The sequence below is a fragment of the Syngnathus typhle genome, linkage group LG7 (genome assembly GCF_033458585.1).
Source record: "Syngnathus typhle isolate RoL2023-S1 ecotype Sweden linkage group LG7, RoL_Styp_1.0, whole genome shotgun sequence".
In the NCBI taxonomy this organism is placed as follows: Eukaryota; Metazoa; Chordata; class Actinopteri; order Syngnathiformes; family Syngnathidae; genus Syngnathus; species Syngnathus typhle.
Window position 1 is genome coordinate 4201841 of NC_083744.1, and position 27124 is coordinate 4228964.

The following is a 27124-nucleotide window of genomic DNA, read 5'->3' on the forward strand; positions in this document are numbered from 1 at the left end:
TAATGAGTATTTTATCAAAAATTGAATTTTATTTTAGTTTGTTCATTTTAAAATATAATTCTGAATTTGAAGATTATGGTAAACTTGTAACATTAAAATGAAACGTTTTTAATATTTTTACCGCCCAAAATATGCGTCACATCCGCCGATGTGCGACATTCGAATTCCTGGCGTCCCTCACGTCTGGCAGCCGGCATTTTTCCAGCACACTACCAGCGTGATAACTATATATTAAGTGAAGTAGTCCTTTTTTTTTAATTCAGGAGGACAACTGGCTGCACACTCCAGTGCACGCGATGGGACAGAAGCAGACTGTGCATTTTTTTGGTTTGGATTGTTTGTTCAGTGCTGGTGGATAATATTTGGATAAGTTTGGATTTTTATCTGATAAATAAGAGGACAGGTGACTGCAGGCTGTTTGCATTTTTTTGTTCAGTGGGTTGGGTAAGTTTGGATTTTTATTTCTTAAATACGAGGACTCAAATAGACACCGGGTATTTTTTTTGCCGGACTCGGACTCGGAGCTGATTTTGACCGAGTCCACCGAGTCCGACAATAAAAAAAATACGTTCAATTTTATTTTCCTCATGCTGCTGAGAATGCACGTAGGAATACTGTCCACAGCCCTGCTTGCTTGTTATGAAGACAAATTTAGTTGTTGCGTGCGCGCCCGCGCCTACCTGCCTGCGTGCATGCACGTACAAGACCCACAATGCCCCGCGCGCAGCCTAGATGGAAGAACCCGGGAGCAGCGAGAGAACAATGTTTTGCCTCTAGATTTGGGGGGGGAACGGAGCGTAAGTTACGATCAATGCGGGCACGTTGAGTTGCACTTAGACTAATGTTTACATTATGTACCAATGTCAAGGACGATTACCGTTTTTTTCCATGTATAATGCGCAAAATTTAACTAATTTATTGTCCTAAAATCTGGGGTGCGCGTTATTCATGGGTACAAAAAAAAAAATCTTTTTTTTTTTTTTTTAATCTGGATATGATACGGAGACCATTACAGATGCGCTTTCTTCTCTGCTGTTCACTTCAAACACGCTCCATACGAACACAATGCTCTCGTATCAGACGCTTGCTCGATCACTTGCTCGTTTGCTGTCACAATGTACCCTACACAAATCCGAAACATTTCTTCGCTATTGAGTTTGCTAGCGCATGCGCAGTGATACTGACCAGCAGAATAACATCTGGTTGTTCCCAAAGATGATCTTTTTTCTAAAAAAATTTTACGTTTACGGACTTAAGTAAGAGTCAAAATTTGGGTGCGTATTATACATGGGTACAGGCTTTTTTCCAGCATCAATATGCCATTTTTAGGGTGCGTATTATACATGGGGGCGCATTATACATGGAAAAAAACGGTATGTCACCCATCTTATATCATTGTTTCGATAGTTGTGGGGTCGTCACTAATTATTTGTGTTTAAATGGCTGAGCTATAATTGTGTAATTAATGATTACAACTTGAACGTATCTGTTTATTGTATTCGTTTATATGTTTAATAAAGACAAAGCCATCACAAAACTGTTGTAATTATTTAGATTTTGATCTAAATTAGCCTTGAATAAAGACTAAGCAGTCACATGAATTAACAGAAAAAATGGACAGCCGGACTCGGACTCATGGCCAAGAGGCCGGACTCGGACTCGGTGCAAAAATCCGACCGAGTCCACAGCCTTGATTTCTAATTTTTTATCAATAGAGTTACGAACATTTTGCCAAGTATCTTCTATTTCTTTTTCGGGCACCATGCTGCCTACTACAGGTGAATTAAGGGAAATATGAATAAACTTGTTGTTGTTCATCCCCATCATGTAGATGTCTCACATTCAAAAAAGAATCTGCTAAGCTGTTAAAAATCTGTGTATGTTTTATAAAAACCTGCAACGCAGCACAATGACACTGATTGGGAAAAGAAAGGTGGCACCCATCTGGCCCACCTACTGCTGCATATCAATATTCCATCTTCCCACAGATGGTGGTCAGATGGTCTGGTAGAAGAAAGCATGGAGCTCTTTATTAGGCTGGACTTGGGATGAAAAGATCTCGACTAATCGGCTGAGTAAACGGCCGCTACTTTGCTGCAAGGTGACATAGCTGCTTATATTTTAGCACCAAGTGGCTACCAAATGGAGAAGAACATGATTTAATCCCACAATAAAAAGGACAATTGTTTGATTATATTTCCTATATTTGTTCTCCTTCTTCACAAAGTCCAATCTGTAAAAGCTCTTCTGGGAAATTACACAACAGATGGAGTAAAAGCAAAAAAAAAAAAAAAACATTAAACCCTCACGCGACAGCATTTCTATATTGGCATCTAGCACAGTTTAAAAATAGCTATATGATTAATGTATGATATTTGAACATTTTTAATAGTGTCCGGTGGCTGTGTGCGCACGCGTGTAAATATTGCATCTTCTTCCTTTCGTGTGCACAATAAAAAGCTAATTTCGTATTCAATCATGCGCTGCTCTCGCTGATATTGCAGATTACAATTCAATAAGATATGAGCAAAGCTGTACTGTTTGGATGCAAAGGCTTAGAAGAGTGGCAACGGCTCCACTAATGGTAAGCGGCGCTCTGTCAGTGGAAACGGGAAGGTCGTTTGTCCACAGCATCCCGTGGTGATTTCCATTTGATAATACTTTGTTTTGCGCCGCTCACTGTGCCGTTACACTGACAATCTCTGCCCATTTGTTATGTGAATCCTCTGCAGACTCATTTGAAGCCAAATTCCTCGGCGTGCATTTTTATCCTTGTGGCGCCTGTCGCTGACTGCCATCTTTATTGAAAGTACCATCTTCTTCCCCTTAAAAAAAAAATACTGATTCCCATATTGATTTAGTGACCTATATAGGCATCACCGCTCTCGTCTTCTGTCCTCTCTTAACGCTCCCCCGTTTCTGTCAACACCCTGTGGTTTCCCCTCATTTTCTCCCTTAACGCTTCCTTATTTCCTCCAATGGTGGCCTCTGCTCTAATTGACGTTGTGTCTCAATTAATCACCAAGTCCATTTGAATCTAACATCTCCGGCCTTCTACGCTGCGAGGTACTTTACCAAAATAAAAATGTTTTATTTAAATGACTAGTAATGAATGGTAAAGCGACGCAATTATAAGCTTTGTAATCGATATTAATTCATCCATTTTATCGTGACCTTGTCATGTTCAGGAAATGCAAAATTGAACTCGCTGTACACGTCTGACTATGCGATGGAAGAAGTAAATTCTAGACGGCAAATGGCTGTCGGCGGCGTGATGCACATTTGTAAAACCTGTTGCGGCCATGTTAGCAGGGGCGACTAAACATTAGCATTAGCTTAGCATCACTGTACTCACACATATTGATTGCTTTTAGGTCCTCTAAATCGGCATATATTGGGTTTTGGGCAATGCAAACCACAGCAAAGGAGAAGATTTCGACAGATTTGTGAGCAATATTTGAGAGAAACAAGCCGATTGTCTATGTTGAGGAAGTTCCCTCCCAGTCCAGTGCTAAAGGAGAAATTAATTTATACATATATTTTAGATTTAGAACATCAAATAAAATGGTGGTGGCTTAACTGGGGCTACACAAATCTCTGAAGGGGCTATAGCATCCCCTAGCTCTGATATAGTGCTCTGATAAGTGTTGCTTTTATATTCTTATTCCATACTACCTTTGCTCTACCTCTTCTCCTCTGCTTCCTCGAAAGGTTAATAATAGTCGGCGGCGCTATCTGAAGTCATGTCACATGAAAGGGGATTTAGCGCCTGCTGTTTAATTTCATATTGCCCAAATTTCTTTCATTGTGTTAACCTGGCTTGTCTCATGTGGCATCGCTGCACTCTCAAAGCTCTCACTAAAACTGAGAACAGTAATACAGTATGTGGCACTGCATGTATTCTTTGTTACATGAAGATGCCTGCTTGTAAAATTATTCAGCAGGGTGCCTCAAAATTGCACTCCTGGAAACTAATGCTCTGAAGCGTAATGTTGAATATGGTGAAAATAGCAGGAGATTAATAATGGATCATCTTCTGCCATAGGTTCTGCTAAAACACACAGGAATCACGCTGGATGATTTAGCTGAACCCTAAAACAAAAGGAGCGAAAAAAATCGACATGGAAAGTTACATTTTTCAATATTCTCAGCGTTGATGTGTGTTCTAGTGGAGCCTGCAGGGATCATGAACATAATCTCTGCTGGATAGGAATGATAGTGGGATGAAGAGCAGAATGGGAAGCTCAATATACACCTGTAGTGCAAAATAGGAGCCATCCCTCCTCCCATTCTTTTCCTGAAGCTCTCTTACAGCACTCTACTGACATCTAGTGGCAACCTTGGAATCGGCGATTTCCACATACGCAGTGTAAAGTTACAGTATATTATTATAGTACATTGATTTTAAGTTTGGTTCAAATTCGGCACAATGAGGGAACAAAATACAAAACAAACTGGTCGTCTTTTTTGTGAACAGTAACAAATTTAAATGCAGTTCATCATTCGGGGACATCTTTCAATGGCAGGTTAAGTGACTTAATGATTAAGACACTTAAATCTAGATATTGGATTTGGTCAGAGTTTACTCTGTAGAAATACTATCACCTCTCAAAATGATTTACAAAAACTGCATTACATGGATAGAGCCGTAGAGCCAAATTTGAGGAGAAAACTATTAGCGACAAACATATTGATAGTTAAAACGTTAATCGTCCAATATACACCACCCCAAAACAATTCAAGCAGTCCACAGTCAATATTATTTGTCTACCAACATGACGAACACATAAAAACTTTCAATAAAATATATTATACTCACCATAGTCGTTTAAATTCCTGAAACAAAATCCCTTATGTTTTGTTTGTTAGAGTTAGCTACTGTTGGGTCCACCGAGTTAGCAAGGTGTTGTTGTTCCCGAAGTTAAAAAAAAAAAAACTGAAATCAAGGAAGCCAGCAACAAGTCTTGGCCGAAAATTTCTTTTTTTTTAAAGGTTGCCTTGAATTTTTTTTTTTTTTTAATCATGTCCATAACTGTAAATCAATCTTTTGTTTTGATTTTATTAGAAATAAAATAAAACTGCAAAAATGAAGCTTGACGACTTTTTTTTTTTCCTTTTTCAGAAAAGTGCAACATCATTAGTTTGTCTTGTTTTGGGGTAATGCAGAAAAGTACACTCGTATTCTACTTTATTTTTATTTTTATGATAGAAAACTATTCTTAAACAGAAGTCAAGGAAATTCATGGTGTTCTTTTTAACAGGCTGCACAATTTCTGATTTGACACCGGTGCTGCACAAGTCATTTTGGGCACACATAATTTCGATATTCTTACTGTTTGCAAAAGTCAGACTATATTCACTTTGTACTCTCCACACAGAAAGGATGGATGTACGTGACGTTGACCATTCACAACCCAGATGGTGGGCAATGGCAGCTAGTACATACCATCTGGGTTGTGTGGACACAATCAAATCACTGCCAGGCAAGAAAAAAATCCCCAAGGACTCCTTGTATGGTGGCAGTGAACTCAACTCAGCTCACTTTATTTACAATTGTTGTTATTGACACATTTGATCACTTGGGAAAATAAAAAGGTTCACCTCTACTGTGCAGATCACATCTGGGTAATAGATGACCTACTGGACTCACCTTGGGCTAATAATATGACCACTCACTTCTTCATTGAATTGCAGTGGATGCATTGATAATAGCCTGAAAATATTATGTGAATTCCTACATTGCAGTTCTGTGCCCGTCACCTAAAGCCAGCTGAGATACTTAAGCTTCCCCTGACCCTGAATGAGTGATACAAAATGGATGGTTTAAATTTCAAGCACCCGTGAGTCGTTTGCAAGTGGGTGGAGATGATTGGTTTGTATTTGAAAATAGTGCACATTCACATGCTCTCTCCCTTTTGAACTAAACAATAGAAGGACACAATAACAGAGTAAGAAAGCTGCAGAACCTTGTGAGCATCTCCTGAGATGCGTGGAAAAACAAACATGACCCTGAGTGATTTAAGTACAGTCAGTTTATTGAACAGCAAATCGTGACAGGAAACACTATAACTTTTTTTTTTTTTTTAACCATGGCATCGTAAACAATGCATAGAACATGTGTCAATCAGCGTACATGAAGATAAACAGAGATTGGTAGGATTGGGAATTGTTGCTGTGTTTTTTTTTTTAGTGCTATATAATGCACAATTCCTCTCGGAGGAAGTGAACAGTTTGTGAGAAGGGCCCGGACCCTAAAAAGGTGGATAAGTTTATTTTTGTTGCTAGTATGTGCCGCTTCTACTTATTGCATATCAGTGAGCTGGCTTTGTGTGCATGTGTAATGCGATAAATCTTTAGATGAATTATTCACTAAATACATCTTATAATACTATCTAAGTTACATTCTTGTATTTGATTATTTTAGAATATGTAGGCAATATATATATTTATATTCTGTGGATCAAAGCTCATAGTGCACACCATCACACGGGCCTCTGTTGCCTCAACGCAGTAAATAGAAATTCTTCATTTCAAAAGAACTTTAAGACATTTCACATTTGAATCTGTGTGTCGACTACACACCCTTTGGAACGGTCAGTCAGCAAAATATGATCCTGTGTGCCTTAGTCCTCCTTTGTGCTTTCTTTAAAAAACACTCAGTCGTCATACACTCAAGGGGTCCATTTTTGTGATCGGCGTAAATTCAAATCCAATATTTGGCAGAATAAAAAAAAAAAAAAAATCCAACACCCGATTAATCGGCAGATTAGTTTAAGAAAAATATACAATAAATGAAATAATTTATTTTCTGGTCTCTTAGAAAATGAAGCTACGAATGACTTTTTTTTTTATCTTGTGCTAATGTGAACACAAAAAAAAAACCAATCAGCAAAAATCTGCCCATTTTTGCCCAATTTCAACCAATTAAACTCTGATGAAATTTTGTAGAAGAGGCCGACTTCATTCATAGCCAATCAAAGACCCCTCCTCGCCCATCTTGCCAGAGATTTGTCTGCCAAATTAGCAAAGGCTTCTGCACGCTTTTGTGCAGATGTGCCGTCTACAAAAATAGACCCCTTGGTGTGTTACAATTCTTCTGCACATGGAGAGAGGGACGACACGAGAGTGTGACAGACAGAAGCAAAGCGAACCACTACATATCAGCTACAACACTACACTGTCTGGACACACGCACTCACATAACCAAATTCACAAGATCAGCAATAATTTGTGGCATAAGTAAAGTTTGATGACTTACACAACATTGTCAAAGCTAAAAATAAAACAGGGCAGAGATTTAAGAAAATCATTGACAGCACTCAAAACGGGCATAATCACAGGAACCGCATACATGAGGTGAAAACAGAAGCTGGAATGTTGAGGGAAGCGTCATTTACGATGATGAGCTTACACGAGATGTTTTTTTGGGTGGATCAGCCGTTGTAGTCATTACGGGCGAACGCAACCTTATGGCTTTCGCTTTAAAACTGCTGACAATTGCCTGTATGTGATTCGGTCGCTTTCATTAACGGCGTGTCCATCGTGGCGCGGCCGTTTAATGGAGGGAGCAGCGTTCAGAAAGACCGATTGTTACATTTATACTTTCAAGTCAGCCGGGCCTCATCCATCGGACCCTTCATTTCAGCAAGGCCAAAGGTTACTCGCCTGCAGCTTATTATAGTTCTATCACCATTACATGATGCGTCATTTATATCCAAATAGACAATGCTGAGACTCATGAGACTTATGGAAAGCCCCTTAGCATTTATTCAATTGCCTTGATATCCAGCTTAAGGTCCATGTAATAACTGACCCCTCCAAGCATGCGAATGCCTGACTGCATTTGCCCATTCACATGTAAGCAAAAATGATGGTTGTTGCATTAATTCATCATAACGAAAAAATCACCACGTTATGGATAAAGGCAGGAGAGGTAGGTGTGCAACAACAAAAAAAAAGCTATCATGTACAAAACAATACATCCTAAAGCATAGACTTCATAGCATCTGCATATGTATAATATAATCAAGGTGGACACGTCAACAACACATAAACATACAGTGCCGCACCATCCATAGAAATGGACACTTGATAAATAGTTCTTACTCCCACAGATGAGTACACGTTAAAAAGTTGCATCAGATATATCTACAGTGCAACAATACAGCAAAGTGGGCGCCAGAACGGACGGAATGTGATTGGATTAAAAAGACGTTAAAGTCACCTTGATCTCCGGTTAGATAAAACAACGGCAGGGGTTTTGGAGGTGCGATGCAAACATTGAGATAAAACCAGGCTGCTTTCCCGGGCAGCTTAAAGCAAACAAGCACGTAAACAAAACAAAACATTGGTTTTGATTCGGGATTTCATGATAAAACTTTGTCATTGGCTCTTTGGGCCCTGCCAGTTCATTCAAGTTCGGATAAGTTTCATAAATCAACATCAACTGAACTATTCTGTAAACAATGATTTAGAAACTGCCTTGCATGATAAGTGACAGATACTCAGAAGGATCTTTGAGACAAGGTGAGCAGTAGAGTCACTATGAAAGCATCGGTAGGAATCTGATCTACTTAAAAAAAAAAAAAAAAAAAAAGGAGGTAATGTCGTCGTATGGTTTAAGGGTCGTGGCTTGTCGGGTGTGCTGGTATCACAACACATTCCCTGCACTACACAATTAGAATAATGCAAAAGGGAACACATTTTTATCTAAGTCAGTCACACATAAGGGACATGAACTTGCTAGCCATGACGATTGAAAATCAGTCTTCGCTGCTGTTGTGCTAACGGGATATTTGCCCATTTGCTTCCAGTGCTCTCACCGCAAGTATAGATACCTGAGGCCTTTATCTGCAGCCCACACGAGTCGCTCAGGCAGTGCAGATTCTCCACGCAAAATCGCCATGGCCAGAGGGTATGCTGTGTAAGCAGCGCCATAGTCAAGAGTGTATTACGGAAACATTGAACTTGGATCAGCCTGTGATCGAGTGTTTCTACTTTTGTGTATGATCTCAGTTTCCAGGGATGTTTATCATGTTATTTGGCGGTCAAAAAAATCATTAATTTATGTAATTCAACATACAAATTTTTTTACAGTGGAATCTTTCATTCATGTAGCGTTCCCTTTATATTTTTCAGCGCTATGTTTTCAAACACGAGCATTGGGAAATATCCTGAAGAGCCTTTGTTAGTAAAAATCCCGATATGTGTGCTTATCATTAAGGTAATTCTATTTTTTTTATGTGTCGCTAGTCTATTTGATTTGGAGAGGTGTAAGTAAGGAGGAGCTTGCAAATCTGCAGCAACCAAGGGCAAGCAGTCTACACCGAAAGTTCAACAATCATAGTATAAAACGACATATTGTGTAATTCCAAATTCAGCCTCCTTCAAAAACTCCAGCTGACGCTCGCGGCTTGATTTCAGAATTGATATGCGCCGACAGAGGCAGCTTGGCAGCAAAACGGAGATTCCCTCCTGCATGATTCGGACATTCGAGACAATAAGTTTGAACTAAAACGCAGCACGTGATCATCAAAAATACAAACATAAAGGTCAGTAAGAATGAGATGACTCCTCACGCAGGAAAGGCAGAGAAGGATGTGCTTCCTAGTTGTCCCTTTTGGGCAAGAAGCTGAGAATATACTCGCCCACGCCCAAGAAGTAGACCACCTGGGCAATGCCAAAGAGCGGCGCGATCACCAAGGCTCGACAGTAGGCTCCCTTTAGGAATGCTGACGGACCCTCGTTACGCAAGATTTTCCTAGAAGGCCCATGACGACAATGCGTTATACAAGCCGGTCATGTCGTGTAAGCGGCGGCAGTAAAGACACAATGAGGTCACCTGATGCAGTCAGTCACTCCGCTGTACGTGTCCTCCGTGCTCCCCCGGTTCAAAGATTGAAGTCTCGTCTTTATGACTGCGAAAGCACAGAGTCGGTCGGGGTCAGAATATCAGAATGACTCACGTCATATCAACGATGCACGCTCCTCACCGTCGACCGGGTTGACCGCCACGGCGGCCGTGCTCCCTGCTAAGCAGCCCGATATGAAGGAAACGTAAAAAGGAGCGGGTCCTTCGGCGCCTCGCTTTCCATAGTTGTTCAGGTTAGCAAAAAGAGGGAAGTAGATGATGGAGAAAGGAACGTCCCTACGAAGCAGAAGGTGATGTGAAATGCTTTGCATGTGTAAAGCTTAAACGACTGTGCCACCTTTGTTTTACCTGAGCAATGTGGCGCCGAGACCCTTGTATAATCCAGCAATTCCTTTTTCACTCAGTAATTGTCTGGTGAGCTGCATGGCAGTTGGCGACTTGGCTTCCACGGTGCCTGCTGGCACCGACTCTGGCATCAGCTTCCTCTGAGCCGCTAAGCAGCACAGGGAACAATGAATCAATTTAAGTCATAAGGAACAATTACACAGTTAGAACAGGCCTCTTTGGCACATGTGATTAGCTAGGTAGCTTGAGCTATGCCGTTATAACGCTGTAACCCTTCTCTTGCTTTATTAGCTTTTTCTTCTCTATGACACTCTTTGTACATATTTAGAAGTCTCTCTCAGTCAAGACTACAAGGTCACACATTATCACACAAGCTAGGCAGAGTCGCCTCCTTGCAGGAAGATGGCCCAGAGTAGTATAAGAGCAGGAACCTTAGCGCTGGGAGTTTGACCTTCTTCCGCATCTCGCAGAAAGGGCTCCACAGCTGTGCATCGATCATTCTGGCATACATTAAATAGTTAAACTGTGAAGGCTGCCTCTTGGTAATTACTGTTAGCATATCAAGCATTAAAGATAAAGAACTGGGAACGAACCTAACAACACAATATTTAAATTTTCATCCATTTTCTGACAATAGCTCCCAAGATGACGTCGAATGGTGAAACACAATTGGGTTAACGTTTTTTAATGTATGAAACGAAGATGGTTATAGTTGTAAATTCCTCAAAAGACCACATGGCGTCGCTATTTCTCCATTTTACGCATCTACACTAATGAGTGCATTTAAGTGCGCTTACCAATACGTCCAGCGTCTTGGAGCTGAATTTTCAACATCTCCATAGGAGTAGTGACAATAACCTAAAACAAAACAGAGTTTACATGTTAAAAGTTTTTGGATTTACAAAATGCAATTCCAATCATTGTTATAAACCTGCACGTCCAATTGCGTGCTTTTTGTTCAAACTACACATTCACGTTAGCTACCGAGAAATTGTTTTCTTTTCTCATCCAAACAGGAGTAAGCAGTTAACTCACTGGATTAAGAATGAGATGGTCATGTTAACAGCTACAATCTTAATCCAAGATGAACTCTATTTAATCTAATCATGTTCGAAGCCTTTGCCCTCATTGACAACGGGCAAGGCCTTTGAGTCACTCAGTGGATGTTGCCAAGCAAAACAGAGCTCACATATCACAGCACTTCACATTCCGATCCCGAAAACAAGCTTCGGCTACATATGGTGCAGACTAATTGTTGCTGCAGGCACAGACAAATGAGGCAAAGATTTGGTGTTCTTCCGACACTGGCAGCGCTCAAGGGGGCAGCAGTTCCAGATGGAGAACAGCAGGCTGCTATTCAAGCGCCACCTCAATTACTCACCTGGCAAGTGCCTGCGCCGCACCCAGCCAGCATCTCTTTGAGCAAAGTGAGCTTTCTGGAGAGACAATAAGCAAATAAAGTCATTTTAGAATTTAAGGCACTCAGTCATGCAGCAGTGTGAATGTTAGAAGTCAAGATTTATTTCTGGAGTTTAAAAGTGATTTTCCCACCACCTGTGACTGTTCGTCTGCCATCACAACAGGCCGAACACGCACAAGGATAAATAATTGACAAGTTAAGTCAATCATTCATCAGCCTGAATGTATGTCACCACGGAGATGGGGACACGTTATCTCATGAGGGACAAAAAAAAAAGCTAGTGAACTGATTGACTGGTGTCATGCATGCATACAAGTATACTCAAAATTGTAGCTATGCAATATTAGGCAGCTCAGTAATGATGAAAGGAGCAGAGGGGGGAGCTAAGGTGTCACGTTACATGTTAGTAAACGTGATAATCACTATGTGACTGAGAAGCGTGTTAATCCCTCACCCATCCTTGGAGAGGTGATGCCTGAAGAAGTCATTGGCGGCCAATTTGATGGCTTTCTCTGGTGTGACCAGTGTTAAATTCACTGCCGCTCCTGGCAAGTGGACCAAGTGGATTGAAGGGGAAGAAAAGAGGGGGAAAAAAAAATTAATAATAGAATAATAGTTCAGTCTCATATTTAATTGCAATATAACAAATGGAGCAATTATTTTGCAAAATAAATAGGTCATTTAGAATAGTGTTTTTTGGTATTTTTTCTTTTATTATTTACAATAAATTGTTAAATGAAAGAAATGCATTTTAACAAAACAGTTTGAGGTACTAATGGCAACAAATGTCAAATTTTTTATAGTGTAAAATAAATGCTCAATCGCTGGGATAGGTTAGCTGACTCAACCATGAGGACACGTTCAATGCAAAAAATGAACAGATGGGATAAGCGACGCTAAATTACAACTAATCAGAGGTTAGACAGCATTTCAAAATGGATTGCGTTTGACCTCAGAGGATCCACTGTAATTATCTTTGGCCGTCAGTGCACTTTATGTCCTTTGACTCGTCTTGCTTTCCCAATCCTTATCTCAGTCTTCCTAAATGTCCAAACTTACCCCTGTACATCCCAAAGTATCCCTCTGAGCGGATGGTCTTGATAAGGCAGTCTGACCTGAAATACAAAAAAAAAAAAAAACAGACGGACGTTACGCTGATGTCAGCGCTTGTGTGTGAGGATAAGACATACATGCTTGTATAAAGGCGAGATCCATTTTGCTGGTTTTGCAAGCGAGTCTTGGCCAAGTCGATGGGAAACACGCAGGTGACTCCAATTAGACCAGCGACACCCCCATTGATCAATTTGGCAGGCAAACTAGTAGAAGAAAACAAAACCATGAATAAGCAAGAAGAAAACAAGGCCAAAGTGTCGCTATCATGATAGCACAACCTTACCTGATTTGCTTGTCAGCCATTTATATGAAGCCCTGGCTCCTCACTGTCAAGTGGGACTATAAATTCTGAAGGCAGATTTTTAGCCTGTTTTGTCTTCTTGCACTTGTAGGTCAAATTGGGGGATATCTGAAAGAAAATGTGGAGATTTCAATGAAATACCGGTAGATTTGAAATACAGGTGGGCATGTGAGAAAAAAATCCAGTAAAAAAATATATAAATGATATATATTATATATATAAAATATATATTATATATATATTTTTTAATATATATATATTTATTTATTTTTTATTTTATTTTAGTCTATTTTATTTTATTTTTTTACAGGATTTTTTACTGGTTTATCCAAAGGTCAATCATATATATATATATATATATATATATATATATATATATATATATATATATATATATATATATATATATATTTTATTTTATTTTATTTTATTTTATTTTATTTTATTTTATTTTATTTTATTTTATTTTATTTTATTTTATTTTATTTCATTCTATTTCATTCTATTTCATTCTATTTTATTATTTTTTTACAGGATTTTTTACTGGATTACCCAAAGGTCAATCATCTGGCCTGCTCTGAATATTAGAAGGGTGGTTTTAATCCAGGTATAAACTGACTAAATACATTAATCTGCCAAAAACAAGAAAAAGAGCACATGATTAGTCAGGTATGTTGCCATGTTAAAGATAATTGTGTCTTTTCAACTGTATCATGTATCCGCCGCCTGTAAATCTTTCCCCCATGACCTTGGCTGTGCTGTTGCGCTGGTTTAATGAATCTTTTTTAGCCCTCACATTAAATAGGCCAGATGTTGTCAAGCTGTTCCCTATTTTTGAAACTGTTCTTCACTGATGCTTCCTCTCCCCCTACTTTCAAGTTCCCCCACCCCCTGCATCCACCAATCACCTCTGCAAGAGCCCAAAGCCCGCCTCCTCCTAGTAATGCGCCTCTCAGTCAGTCACGAGTCACGACTGAGCTTTTCCAAATCGCAACCCTGCCGAGCGATGTTTCTGTTTGAGTCTACCCCACATTAGCAAATATCATTAGGCTCAGCACGTGGACAGATTGCACAATGAGAAAAGATGTTTCCATTGCAGAAAAGATGGGGGAAACTGTGGTCTGGTGTGTTGTGTTTTGATAGATTGAAACAACCCCAGGGCACCCTGGGCTCCTCCACAAGTGGAGAAAGAACTATGTGTGTTTGTGGAGTTGGAGGTCAGATGAGGTCAGGAAACTGCCCCAGGCAACTTTTCACATTTCACAAGGTCTTTTTACTCTAAACCAAAATAATTTGGAGACCCAACAGTTTTATTCCACTACGTACATTCACGTTTTAAAAACTACCGTGATTTTCCATGCATAGTGCGCAAAATTTAACTAATTTCTTGTCCTAAAATCTGGGGTGCGCATTATGCATGGGTACAACAATTCGTGAAGAAAATCTCCCTCGAAATAAAACTTGAAATCACACCTTTCTTCTTGTTTGTTGTCAATCGCGCATCGCATTCAGCCATCCTGCCCAACACACATCGTTTGATGCGATGGTGCAATCCTTGATGGTGTGTTATTGTCAAATATTGTTTGGTTTTTAATCTCCATCGCAAACCGGATATCATACGGAGGCCGCCATTACAGGTGCGCAGAACGGATGCGCAAGACACTATATACTAAAGAGCGAGAGTTCAGTTCTCTACCTAAATGCGTATTACAGGTCATATTTTATTTCACAACACTTTGCCTTGTTCTTTTCTTCTCTGCTGTTCACTTCAAACACGCTCCATACGAACACAATGCTCTCGTATCAGACGCTTGCTCGATCACCTGCTCGTTTGCTGTCACAATGTACCCTACACAAATCCGAAACATTTCTTCGCTATCGAGTTTGCTAGCGCATGCGCAGTGATACTGACCGGCAGAATAACATCCAGTTGTTCCCAAAGATGATCTTTTTTTCTGAAATAATTTTACGTTTACGGGCTTAAGTAAGAGTCAAAATTTTGGTGCGTATTATACATGGGTACAGGCTTTTTTCCAGCATCGACATGCCATTTTTAGGGTGCGTATTATGCACGGGGGCGCATTTTGCATGGAGAAACACGGTAATACATACAGCAGATTTTCTACTTGTTTACATAGTTATGGCCAATAGCAAAAGCTAGTGAAGTCATGTTGTTTGTGAACTTTTCCCGGACATGAACTTGAACCAGGCAAGCCCAGTGGCATTGTTTACAAAACAATTATTTGTTTTGGGCAAACAAACATTACACGAGTGAGAAAGCATATTTCAAAGATATATTTGCTTTCAATTTGTAATTTGTGAAAAGTGTATTGGCTTGCTGATTTTTATACTTGATTTTGATTGCATTGTGACATCACTAACAGTTGTGATCAATTTGGTAATGATAGAAAAACAAATTTTTGTGACACAAGAATACAATAATGCCATCTACAACCACCATCATGAGCAAATATGTAATTAAATGAATACCGTGTTTGCTGAATGCCTGCTCTTTAAATGAATACTAACTAGCGTAACCGCACTCATCCATGTTGTTCTCACTTTAGCATGCTTTACATAAACTGTACTTCATATTTCTGAGTATAACCGTTTTGTACACACTTCTGTGAGTCACCCAAAAAACAAGCATTGCCCATTTTTTTTTTGCCATGCCCACAGCTAAACTTGTCCAATGTAGTCCATCAGCGCACTAGACTACGCTGTCGCATCAGCACGTTAGTTATTTGACCTCCAGTCTTTCTGCCTGGCTTTGCCGTCACGACAAACAGAGTCTGTGTGAATGAGACAAGGGGCCTCAGTCTGCAAAGTGCCATCACTAGCCAACCAAATACCAAGATAAATTCCTTTTGGGAACAAACTGAGGCTAGAATTACTTCCCAATCCACAGAATATTCCCGTCTGGTTGCACAACGGCCAGGTAGGGGCAAAGACACAATAAAACAAAAATAATAAGCTGGTGTGCGGAAATTGCCATCTACTTTGCAATGCACGCTACTGCCACCTGCAGGACTGGAGTGAAACTGTACATAGTCATTTTCCAGTCAATAAGCATTATAGGAATGTTATGCATTGATGGAAATCATGTTAGGAGTTAAACGCTGACCCCAACATAAATATATTAAAGTTGGTCCAGCAGCTGTAAGCACTGATGAGTAAACAATTAGTCGAAGTGATTGTGAAAATAGTCTCTGCTACAGAACCTTGAACTCGGGCACTTTAAGCGCCCATTGGACACGTTCAATAAATCCGGTGAGTGTGCCCACTGAGTCTGGCAGATAACAGCTTGGGCTGTGACCCTTGTTCATCATTTCAACAATCAGCCCATAAATATTGCTTCGCTCAACGACAGTGCCAGGAAACAAGAAAAAAAAAATGTAATAAGACATTGGTCAAAATACACGGGTGGTCATTTACATGCTTGAAAATTAAGTGATAAGTCATGTGGGAGAATTTATCGCCAATGTCAGGAGTTACTTTAAAAACGTTGAAATGACATTTACTGCAATGTAGCATAGATTTGCAAATTCACTGAGCCAACTGATAAGAATGTTAGAATGCATATTTAGAAATGTACTTCCTACAAGACGCAAGGGCGGTGCAGATAAGACAAGTAAAAAGTGATGACACAGCACTGTTGCTTGATTTGATCTGCTATAAATCATGCACAGTAGTGCTCTCACTAAAAAGACACACAGTAATAGTTTTAAAATCTGGAGCCAGAATAACTTCCAAGTTAGTTTACAAGGCAAATTCTTTCCACTCATTCAAATCAGCGTACTTCGTGCGTCACACCTCCTTGGCTGCTTTTCAGTCCTTGTGTGACAAATACTGGAATAGGACCCTCACTCATTGACAGTGTCACTTGGTGAATCATTACAGGAAGTGGCCCTGCACTGAGGTCGTCATGTGAGTGTGCCCCGACACAAAACCTCAACAGAAGCAGTAAAAAAACAAAAGCGTAGAATGGGTGCTTGAACAACAACGACAATAATCAAAATATAAATATTTTTGAAAAAGTGTCAGAGATATTTCTGTGATCATTTGATGAAGCAACATTTTATCAAATAACTTCATAATGTCCTCAATCACGTCTGGAGATCTGATGTTTCTCATTAACGATTATAGTGGAACCTCACACAGGACTTTGAGCTGTCATGAGCAGATCTCGTGAGAATTCAGAACATCAAGCGATTAACTGAAATGTTTCGCTTTTTCTTTGACTTTTTGCAGTCAAGCAAGACATCGAATTTTTGCCAATTATTTTCGCTGTTATTAAGTTAAACAAACAATTTTTTTTAAATTAACTGACCAATTCATCAGTTATTGGAAATTTATTTAGTCAAATACCTGAATCTGATTAAAAGAGCTATATGGACTGGGTCCAAGTTCTTTGCGTGATGGCCCTGCAGTATATTGTTAATGCGCAGATTAGCTTTAGCTAAAAACCATTAGCTTCTGAAAAGTGGCGCATACTTGATGGGTTGGTGTTCTTTTCATTCCATGGGTTTTTGCGGTTATTGACGTTTTAGTCGTAGGCGTACATTTTACAGCTCTCATTTAGCATTTATTTGAAAGCTTAGCCAGGACATATTACGCTTGTTTTTGTGGCGGTTTTTCAAACGTCATCTATTTTTGGATAGCACTGCAGAAACAAGGGATGAACGATGCAGTGTCACGGATAAATCTGATTACTATTCCCGCTTGCCTCCAGCATGAGGATTATAAACCATTGCAATCTCCCTCTTCGTGCAAGTGAGTGGTGAACTAGCTACAGCAACTGTTTTTCTGCACAAGTGCCATGTACTTGTTTGAGCCCACTGCAATGACTAAAAAATAACACCTTCATGGCAGCCTCTCCTGACAGCATACATAGTAGCATCCCTTGTGACCCTTGGGTTTGCCTGCCTCTCTGCTTCCCAACAGCATGGATATGAAATAACAAAAGCATTGTAAATGAGCCTGCCTAAAAAACACACACACACACAAAAACCACACAATAAGCACCATTGAAGCATCTGGTTTCACTTTGACAGTAGAAACCCCGAATGACCTCAATGACTTTCACACGGTAAGAGAAGAACAGCAAGCCATTGAAAACACATACTGTCGGAGTGACATTCAAAGTCTTTCCCTGGAGGATCTGAGCTTGTTGCGTACAGATTAAAGGAAGAAAAAACATGCAACGAAGGACAAATGGTGCATGAGACTTCATATCAGGACGTACAGGATGCCACCCTACACCAAGAATGGTCTGGCTCATCAATAATTTCATGGCTGCAGGAATATTTTCCTGGGCCGGCAAGCCTCGTATAAACCATAAGCCAAAACTGGTGGTGGGGCTACATTGGTGGCCTACTAAAACCGACAATTATTAAATCCCTCAGATTTGCATGACCTCTTTACTCAGCAGTCAATTTTGCTGATTCTTCATCACTGGTGTAGTTAAGAGTACAGTCACCAAAATCAGCGACAATGACCCATTAATGATAATATGACAGCATCAATGAGAGAGGAGAAGATCCACTCCTAGCAAGCTGTCTTCCCGCACACATGAGCCGCGTCTAGAGAGGTGCGGAAGCCGGCATAACGACCGCGGTGGTCCAGTACATACCTCAAGGAAATAATAAAAATGTATATTAGAATGCATTCAGCACAAAGCGGACAGCAACACCTGTCCGATGCATATGTGGAATATGTGGTAATAACGCATCAGAATCGTTCCGATGTAGGTTTTGCCTCCCCCTCACGCAGCTTTTTAAATGACATGCCATATAACGGTGAGGTTGTATCGCTTCCTATTACAAACGAAAGGTTCGCCGGTTCTCGCGAAGCTTAGCGCGCTCACGTCTGCACATTTTCTATGCATTTGACAGTCGCGTCAATTTTTTTAAATGCATTAAGCATGCATGTCGATTCGAAATCTCCGATATTTATGCGCCTCGAAGAGCCACGTATGCACACAAAAAATAAAACAGCGTTTAAATACATACCACAAATATCTGCTCCCGTTAACCCGTCTTTCTCCGGCGCAGATGGTCAAATAAAAACCTTATACAATGTGAATGTTTTAGGCTGACGGAGCGATTAAACACCGGTCTTACGAGCATCTAAGCACCGGGAACCAAGGAAGAGGAGGTGGGAGTAAAGTGGGGATGGAGGGAGGAGGGTGGGACGTAAAGAGGGGTCCTCTAGTGGTTTTATGGATGAACTACACGCGTTTTGCACGTGAATAATAAGAAAAAGGTGTAGGAGCTGGGGGATGGGAATAGAGTGACCTTGAAAAGCAGTGCAGGAAGCCACGTTAACTTCAATAAATATGTAGTCTTGTAAGTCGTCTTAGTCATTAAATAAGCAAAATAAAAGCATATAGTGGCCAGCAGAGGAATTTGGATGGGACTCTCATGGGGTACCCCCTGAACTAACTATTATGTAATTAATAGAAGGCAATGTCAGCCCAGGATGTGACATTTAATTAATATTTCCAGAGCAGTTGGTTCTATTCACACAATAAAAAGGATAGAAATGTATCAATTCTAAATGAGCATTCTGTTGCATGAGCAACACAGAGCTAAAATGATTTTTGTGACAAGTAAAAAACACTTTGTGAACTTTCTGAGTCAAAAGTGAGTGAAAGCTTAGCAACATTTAGTGTTTGCTAAACTACCTCCCTGTAATCTTATCAGATAGAAACCAAGAGGATCCAAATTCAAAGGTTTGACAACATAATTAAAATCTCTTTGAGTTGATAATTTTTTTAAGTGAACTGTTGGTAGGTTAGATAAAACAAATCCAATGTAGTGCATACTGTGGTTGTGTAAAATAGGACAAATAAACAGAAAAGCCACCTGCACCCAGTGAGAACTTCTCTACTGCTGGCTTTCACAGAAAGGACTGCTCCTCCCCGCCTCCAGTCCCACTCTCCTCAGTGACTCGGTGTACTTTTGCTTTCCCAGACTGACTATGTCTTCGAGCTCATCTGCAATGTCTCTCCTGTCACTCTCAATCATGGCCGCCTTCAACCGGGACACCGCCCCAGGCCCGGCGCTCTTCTGTCCTTGGGCCCAGTGAAAGAGCATGTCCAGCACCAGAGCTCCAAGATTGTCCCTGGTGAGAAGAGCAGAATGTCACACGTATATTCGACCTCAGTAGTTAATGAACCTCCATACTACAGTGATGCAGTATTTAGCCACCACCTGTTTGTGAAAAATGTGTGCGTGATGAAAACATTGGAAAGTGCTTTGGGCAAAATTATATTGAAACACTGTGACATCAAGGCACCACATTTATCATTTTATGACCATAATTTACACCATGTGCTGAACTATTTTGTAAATATTGATTATGCTAATCACCAAGTATACACCAGGAAAGCAAATACATCCTATAGAACCATAAAAAAAATCACCTGTCTCATAAAAGGCATCTTAAATCCATCTATTATGAAAATAACATTAACCACCATGAAAGCCCTGACATTAGAGCTGTTAGCTTTGCTTGTACGCCTGCAGGATGTTTCATACGAGCATGAGGAGCACGCAGGGGGTGGTGGTGGTGGGGGGAGATGAGCATCAGACTGTGTGTGTAATCTCCTGCAATGTCCCAGATGGCTTCATAGCACCGAACAGCGCAGATTAAAACGATCAAAATTCTCAACCATTTCTCTCCCACTGCAGTCATCTCACTCAATATCTTGCTTTTGTTTAGCTGCACTTACACAGAAACAAAAATCACTGTTATACTATTTTACGTTTATCCTGCTTTTAAAAATGTCTATTTTATTATGACTCCATGTTTTTAAACATTAAGGGGCTCAGATAAACTGTAAACTCATTTAAACTTATTATTTGAGATGTAGTAATAATTAATGATCTGCATCAATACTAGTGTATATTTTGTATTTCCTTTCGTTTTGCAAATGAAAGCAATTCAGTCAAATAAATCCATATTTATATTTCCAATATGATTGGATTGACATTGCAGGAGATTTGTTTGTTTGCCAATACAAACCTGTATTTATATTGAATGCGGTCTAACTCCTGGTAGCTTAAGCCAAGATTGATGCCAATAACGCGCCAATCCTGTCCAATCTGGAGTGAGATGGAGAGCAGATTGGCTTCTGTCAGGTAGCCACTCTCGGGGTCTCCGAGATTCAAAGGAGGAAGCTGGAATTCTTCAGTTATGTACTTGTTGTCGGCACCTAGCGCCTGGCAAAACAGCAGAAAGGCACGTAAAATTGTGTGTGTGTGTGGGGGGGGGGGGGTATGTGTCAACTGAAAACAGGTTTGCAACTGACAGGAAGTCTTAGCGGTAAAGTTGCAAGCCATTGGCTGTCATGTCCTTTCCTCTTGCTCACTATTTCCTTTGGTAAACTACTGGGAATCTCGCCTCTGTAAAAAGAAACCTGTGGAATAGGAGTCACTGTCAGGCTGATCTTACTTCGAATAGCATCTTCATCCTTTCAACATGATTAACAATAAGTGAATCTTAAAATACAAGGTGGGCATTTATCCTGTAATTAAAAAAAGAGAGAAAAATCATATTCATCAAAAGAGCTTTTGGGATTGGAAATTGCCTTTTATAAACGTTCATGCGTTGTACATTTTTAGCCGCTGTGGTGATTGAGAAAAATGTCATACTTCTCCTCTCACTGGACCCTGGAGGCCCTTTGCAGGAGAGATGTAAACTTCCTTCAAATTCTTCAGACTGGAGTAAAACACAAAACACAGTCTTCCCTCGACACAGTCTGGTCTGTCTGGTGAGAGCAGGAAACCAACAAAACCTGAGCTGCCAAAATATTGACTTGTTAATAAAATAAGACTTCTGACCTGTGCAGATATCTAAACCTCTTTCAAAGCCGGCAAAGAACTGCTCTCCTTCCAGAAGGTCACACAGGTCTGAAGGCTGGGGTCCCTCGTACTGTTCTGACAGTGACTGCACTCTGTCTTCCACCTGCAAAGGAATGAACTAACCAATGTGAGTTTTCTTCTCACGGGCCATTCCGAGTCGCAGGGGACGTTAGCGAAACAGCAGCGGTGTTTTCATTTTACTGCCATCCAAACACCCACCTTGTTAGCTGGTAAACACTGCAGCAGGACTTGTGAAGGATCCGTTTTCCGCTGGAGAGCCATGAACTGGACTTTAAACTGCTTTAGCCTTTGGTACACCTTTCTAACCATGCCACCAACACAACTCTGAGTCTTGTACCACAACCAGTACCTGTGATCATGAACAGAAGTTGTAACGCTAAAATGTTCAAAAGGTCCAGCTTTCATTAGATACTTACCAGGAGAAATGTGTAATGTAGAAAATGGCGTACAAGTGCGTAACATAGAGAGACACTTGTGGTGTGATGTCTGTCCAAGTTTGGGCAGTGGAGTCTCCGCGCAGCAGATACAAACACGATTTGTCAATTGTGTGACCTGGAGACAAACCCAACATCAATATGGAAAAGAAATAGTCAACGTAATAAATAATTAAAGGAAAACGAGCACATAAACCATTTGCACAGTACTGTGTATTTTTTAAACCATGCGTAGAAATTGTACACAAAATAAGAAATAAACAAAACCATCTAAAACGTGATCGCACCTGTGACCCCTGGCGGCAGTGGAACTTGAACTTTGACTGGCTGCAGGAAATGCATGCTGGGAGTTTGTGAGAGGCAGAGGAGAGGACTGACACTAGCTTGTGGATCACCGCACAACACCTGTACTTCTGACACTGACACCTGCAGCACCTACGCCAGCGGAAATGATCCAGTGTTTGACTTTTCCCACCGTGTATATCTTGCAGACAGTATATAATACACAATCAGTGACTACCTGTAAAGTTATGGTGCGGGTTTGACTGGTGGAGTCTGGGGGGAAGTTGAGCTTGACTCCAGGGTGAGCACTGGACACTAACAGGGCTCCTGCTGGGGAAACTGAGCAGCTGTCCGTCACTGGACGGGCTATCACGATGAACCAGGAAAACTGGCTCACGGAACAACAAGCCAGCTACACAGAAACACAACAAATTTACTATAACAATATTTGTTTCAAACAATGGTTAGTAGAGTATGTGATATTGATTTACTCTGGCTGGACGCTCCAAAGAGTGAATGCTGTGTCTTTCACTTCCTTTCCTGAGAGAAGTAGGCAAAGTGTGCCACGAGGTTCCGTCATACTTGCGCACCACCACCTCCTTCCATTTTTTGCGGTGATGTGCAATGCACACCTCGACCGGCTGCAAGAAAGTTGAGTCTCGACATACAGAATATTTTGGATTAAGCGCAACGCATTTCAAAGTGCAGCACCTTAAGAAATGAAACGCCATGAGGACGAAGTTCCAGTGGACGACTGAGGAGAATGTCATGCTCCCCCAGCAACACCCATTTTCGTTGTGGTCTTCTCTCTGCCCACTCCAGAGTTGTCGGCGACTGCAGGCACCCTGGGGGGAACAGCAGCTGCGTCCCCCCTGGGAGAAACACATGACATCCAGAAGACGTAACACTAAAACTGTCAAAGGAGCGAAATTGTGTTTATTGTCATATGTTAGGAAAAATGACAAACAAAGATAAAATTAGAAAATAAACATGTTTACCTGTGCTGGTTGAATAGTAGATGCAACTCAGGAATGTTTGGTTGTCCTTCATCTGGTGAGAAAACAGGTGGAGGTGTCGGCGGTCGCCCCAAAGGATTATCTCGAACATCCATTTTCAGCAACGGCAAATCATTCAGGCAGGATGGTAAGAAGCGGAGGTCATTGCTAAAGATGACAAGCTCCCTCAGGGAACGGAGCGAGCCTGGGCACAGCCAAGAACAAGTGATTTCATCTGGTTAGCATTTTCATTTGCCTCACACATTCGTGAACACACCAAATCATTACTCATACCCATCGTGTCCGGTAGCCTCTTCAGTTTGTTGTGGGAAAGTTCAAAATTAACAAGCTCTCCCAAAGAACCAATTTCATCGGGCAGCTCCTCAAGGAGGTTATCTGAGACATCCAGTGTCTGTAGCTCTTTCAGCTGGCCTAAACTCGCAGGCAGGGAAACCAGCTTGTTTCCAATGAGGGACAGATAGGTGAGGCTGGACAGCTGGCCAATATCAGTGGAAAGTTCCGAAAAGCGGTTGTGACACAGGAGCAAGGCGGACAACGCAGGTAAGCTGAGAAGACATGATGGAAAGACGGAGAGCTGGTTGAAGGAGAGATCCACGTGCACCAGGAGGGAGAGCGAGACAAGGGATGTGGGCAAAGTGGTGAGGAGGCCAGGCAAGGGATTTCCTTGTGCATCATAAAAACAGTGTCCTTAAAAGAGAGAAAAACAGAGGTAAATGAGGTAAATTGTTTTGAAATTATAATTTGAAAGTAAAAGTAGTGGTCATTTATTTACTATTTATTTATTTCTATTATTTATATAAGTATTATATTATTATTTACACTACCGTTCAAAAGTTTGGGGTCACAAAATTGTTTGGGTGACCCCAAACTTTTGAACGGTAGTGTAAATATTATTATAATAAAATATTATGAATTAAATATTATAAATTATATTTTATATTTGTATAAGATTATATATAATCTATGAATATAATTATACATGTATATTATAAGATTTTTTACACAGGAGATTATATATATAATCTATAAATAAATATCTAAATAAATATATACACTACCGTTCAAAAGTTTGGGGTCGCCCAAACAATTTTGTGACCCCAAACTTTTGAACGGTAGTGTATATGATATTTATTTATTGCAGTCATTAATTTTGTCTACTTGGGGTCACCTTGTGTTCTACATTGGAGCGTATCTGTAGCATTAAATGTGTGAGAAATATACTTTAAGTACCTCGTATGGCAAGCGAACGTAGTCCTGTCAAATGCGGAAGGACACTCAGGGCACCATCCAGGGCGCTTTTATCCTCAGAACCAAGTCGCAAATAACGGAGCCTCCGGAGGTGTCCTGGAATGGAACCCCATAGCAGCGGCAGTGCAGCTGCTCCTCCCAGGTAGACATCCAAGGTCAGCCTGGTATCAGTCAAGACAGCTGAGAGCTCCACAGAAGGAGGTAAGGGTGGTGTGAGAAACAACATAGAGGAGGACGATGATGACGAAAGGCTGGATATGGAAGGATTGCAGGTGTCCATGAAGCAGGAGGCAGCATCTCTCTCATCATTTTGTCTTTGCACTCCGGGTGTCCTCTCCAATTCCAGCTGCTCATTGCACACCCGTTGCAATTCCTTCCCTAAAATCTCAGAACAGTCTGCTTCCCCACATCGAGACGTAGATGTCACTACATCTTCATCTTCTAATCTACAATCAACAGGTTTATCTCCATCTTCATCGTTGGTTTTCTCTTCCTCGCTACTTTTTTCCATTAAGTTGACTGTGAGCAAAAGTCAAGTGATGTGGCCGCGTTTTCTTATCTGCTTCATATACGTGGAACAAGTCCAGACATGTTTAGTGTGAGTAAAGTGAACAAGAGATAAAATACTGAGAAAATATATGATACCCGTTCTTAAAATAAGCCAATGGTAGCTATCGCTTATACTCACTATACAGTACCCTGTACTGTAAACCTGAACTTTAGCCGTGAGTCTATGACTTGGTGGTCTTTTAATATCGCGATTCGTTTTACAATATAGGTGTTCTTATCTTATTATTGTTATCCTAAAGTTCCCTAATTTGAAGAAAGACTCTTCTCTGACACGATTTGGACTTCCTTAAATTCAACTGGGTCAGAAAGTGAAACGTCCTACGTCACTTTGAACTATGTTCGTTTTGGATACAGTCGAGTAGCGGCAGAAGATTACAACGTGGATTTTCAATTCAAACGCGACAATCTCCGCCCCTCTGGCTCTTGTGGAAACAAAACGAACGTCTCTTGGTGGGTGCCGCGAAGGTTTCAACCGAAGGCGGGATTAAGTAGTACAAGTGCAACTACGCACTGACGCTGGGTATATTGCTATCAGCCAGCCGGGGGCGCTGTTTACTTCCCCTTTCATATTGTATACGTATAAGTACTGTATCGTGAGTCATGAAATTGATAAATAGTAGTTGGATAGAGACGGACGGTATATAATCACGAAATGTTCAAATGCAAATTGTCATAAAACTTCATGTAATACAGAATGGATAAAAACTATGTTGACAATGTGGATCTTCTAGTCAAATATAATCTTGTTTTGTCTTTCCACAATCAATACACATTTTTTTACTATCTTCTGAAGTAGTTGCACAAGAGAATATCCTCTCTGAAGAATCATGTTGTCACTACAATCACTGCTCAAGAACATTCTGAAAGGAACATCTCAGAAAAACATCATTCAAAACAACTAGTAATACAAGGATGACATTCTCCAAGAATGCATGGGATTCTGAATTTCGACACTACTTGTTGTGAAACAGGCTTTCCCAGTGACTTTGAGACCAATTCAAGGGGTCACGGTCCTATTTGTACATGTTCCTATAATATGTTTTCCAGCACGGGGTATCATCGTTGCCATGACAACAAAGTCAAAACTAAATATTCTCCACAAATATAAAAAATACACCTAGATTATGGGTCGTAGAAGAATGTTGTTAATTGTATTGTAGTCATTCACAATCGGGGTGAGAGATCATCAGAGGTGCCGTGTGACCCTAACCCTAACCCAATTTTTACTTATTCATTGTTGACCTATATTCATGCCGTTGACGTATAGCGACAGGCAAAACAATTAAAAATGAATTAAGAGCAGAGGGCACAATAAATCTGTACACAAGATAATCTTTCTGGTGATTACATCATATCTGTTTAATTAAACAGGTCCATATTGCACACTACGTCAGTACGTTTGTGTGTAAATTACAACGAGATCGTCATTATTCCAGTAATACTTTTTGTGACGTTTTTGTTAGTGGTGAGATTTTTTTAATGGTGCCTTGACTCAATAAAAGTTGGGAATGTATATCTCTAATGTATATGGAGTTAACTGTCATTACATCAGCCAATGTCAATAATTAGGAGAATATATAAATTATGAAAACACATCGTCAAATACAATCGGCAAAAAAATACAAAACTAAAACTA

At 40.4% G+C, this 27124-nt stretch overlaps 1 protein-coding gene across 6 annotated transcripts; it reads right to left on the reverse strand.

Moving 5' to 3' along the window:
• Nucleotides 1-6017: 6017 nt before the first annotated feature.
• Nucleotides 6018-25832, reverse strand: LOC133156499 (mitochondrial glutamate carrier 1-like). Of its 6 annotated transcripts, XM_061282267.1 has the most exons (15): nt 24901-25828; nt 23944-24357; nt 23653-23854; nt 23366-23567; nt 23146-23295; nt 22893-23066; nt 22660-22807; nt 22355-22490; nt 22137-22287; nt 21897-22020; nt 21708-21823; nt 21365-21472; nt 21079-21275; nt 19917-20175; nt 13033-13158 (listed from the first exon to the last, which is right to left on the reverse strand). In XM_061282267.1, exons 1-14 carry the CDS (start codon nt 25427-25429, stop codon nt 19938-19940), a joined length of 2889 nt encoding a protein of 962 aa, XP_061138251.1. In that variant the 5' UTR covers nt 25430-25828; the 3' UTR covers nt 13033-13158; nt 19917-19937. The 6 variants fall into 6 exon arrangements, 5 of the variants coding, with proteins under 5 accessions (XP_061138255.1, XP_061138254.1, XP_061138253.1 ...); XM_061282268.1 differs by lacking the exons at nt 13033-13158; nt 21365-21472 and having other exon boundaries at nt 19521-20175; nt 24901-25829; XM_061282271.1 differs by lacking the exons at nt 21079-21275; nt 21365-21472; nt 21708-21823; ... (8 more) ...; nt 23944-24357; nt 24901-25828 and adding exons at nt 6018-9760; nt 9842-9917; nt 9993-10147; ... (4 more) ...; nt 12696-12751; nt 12827-12952 and having other exon boundaries at nt 19062-19942.
• Between the last annotated feature and the right edge of the window lie 1292 nt (nt 25833-27124).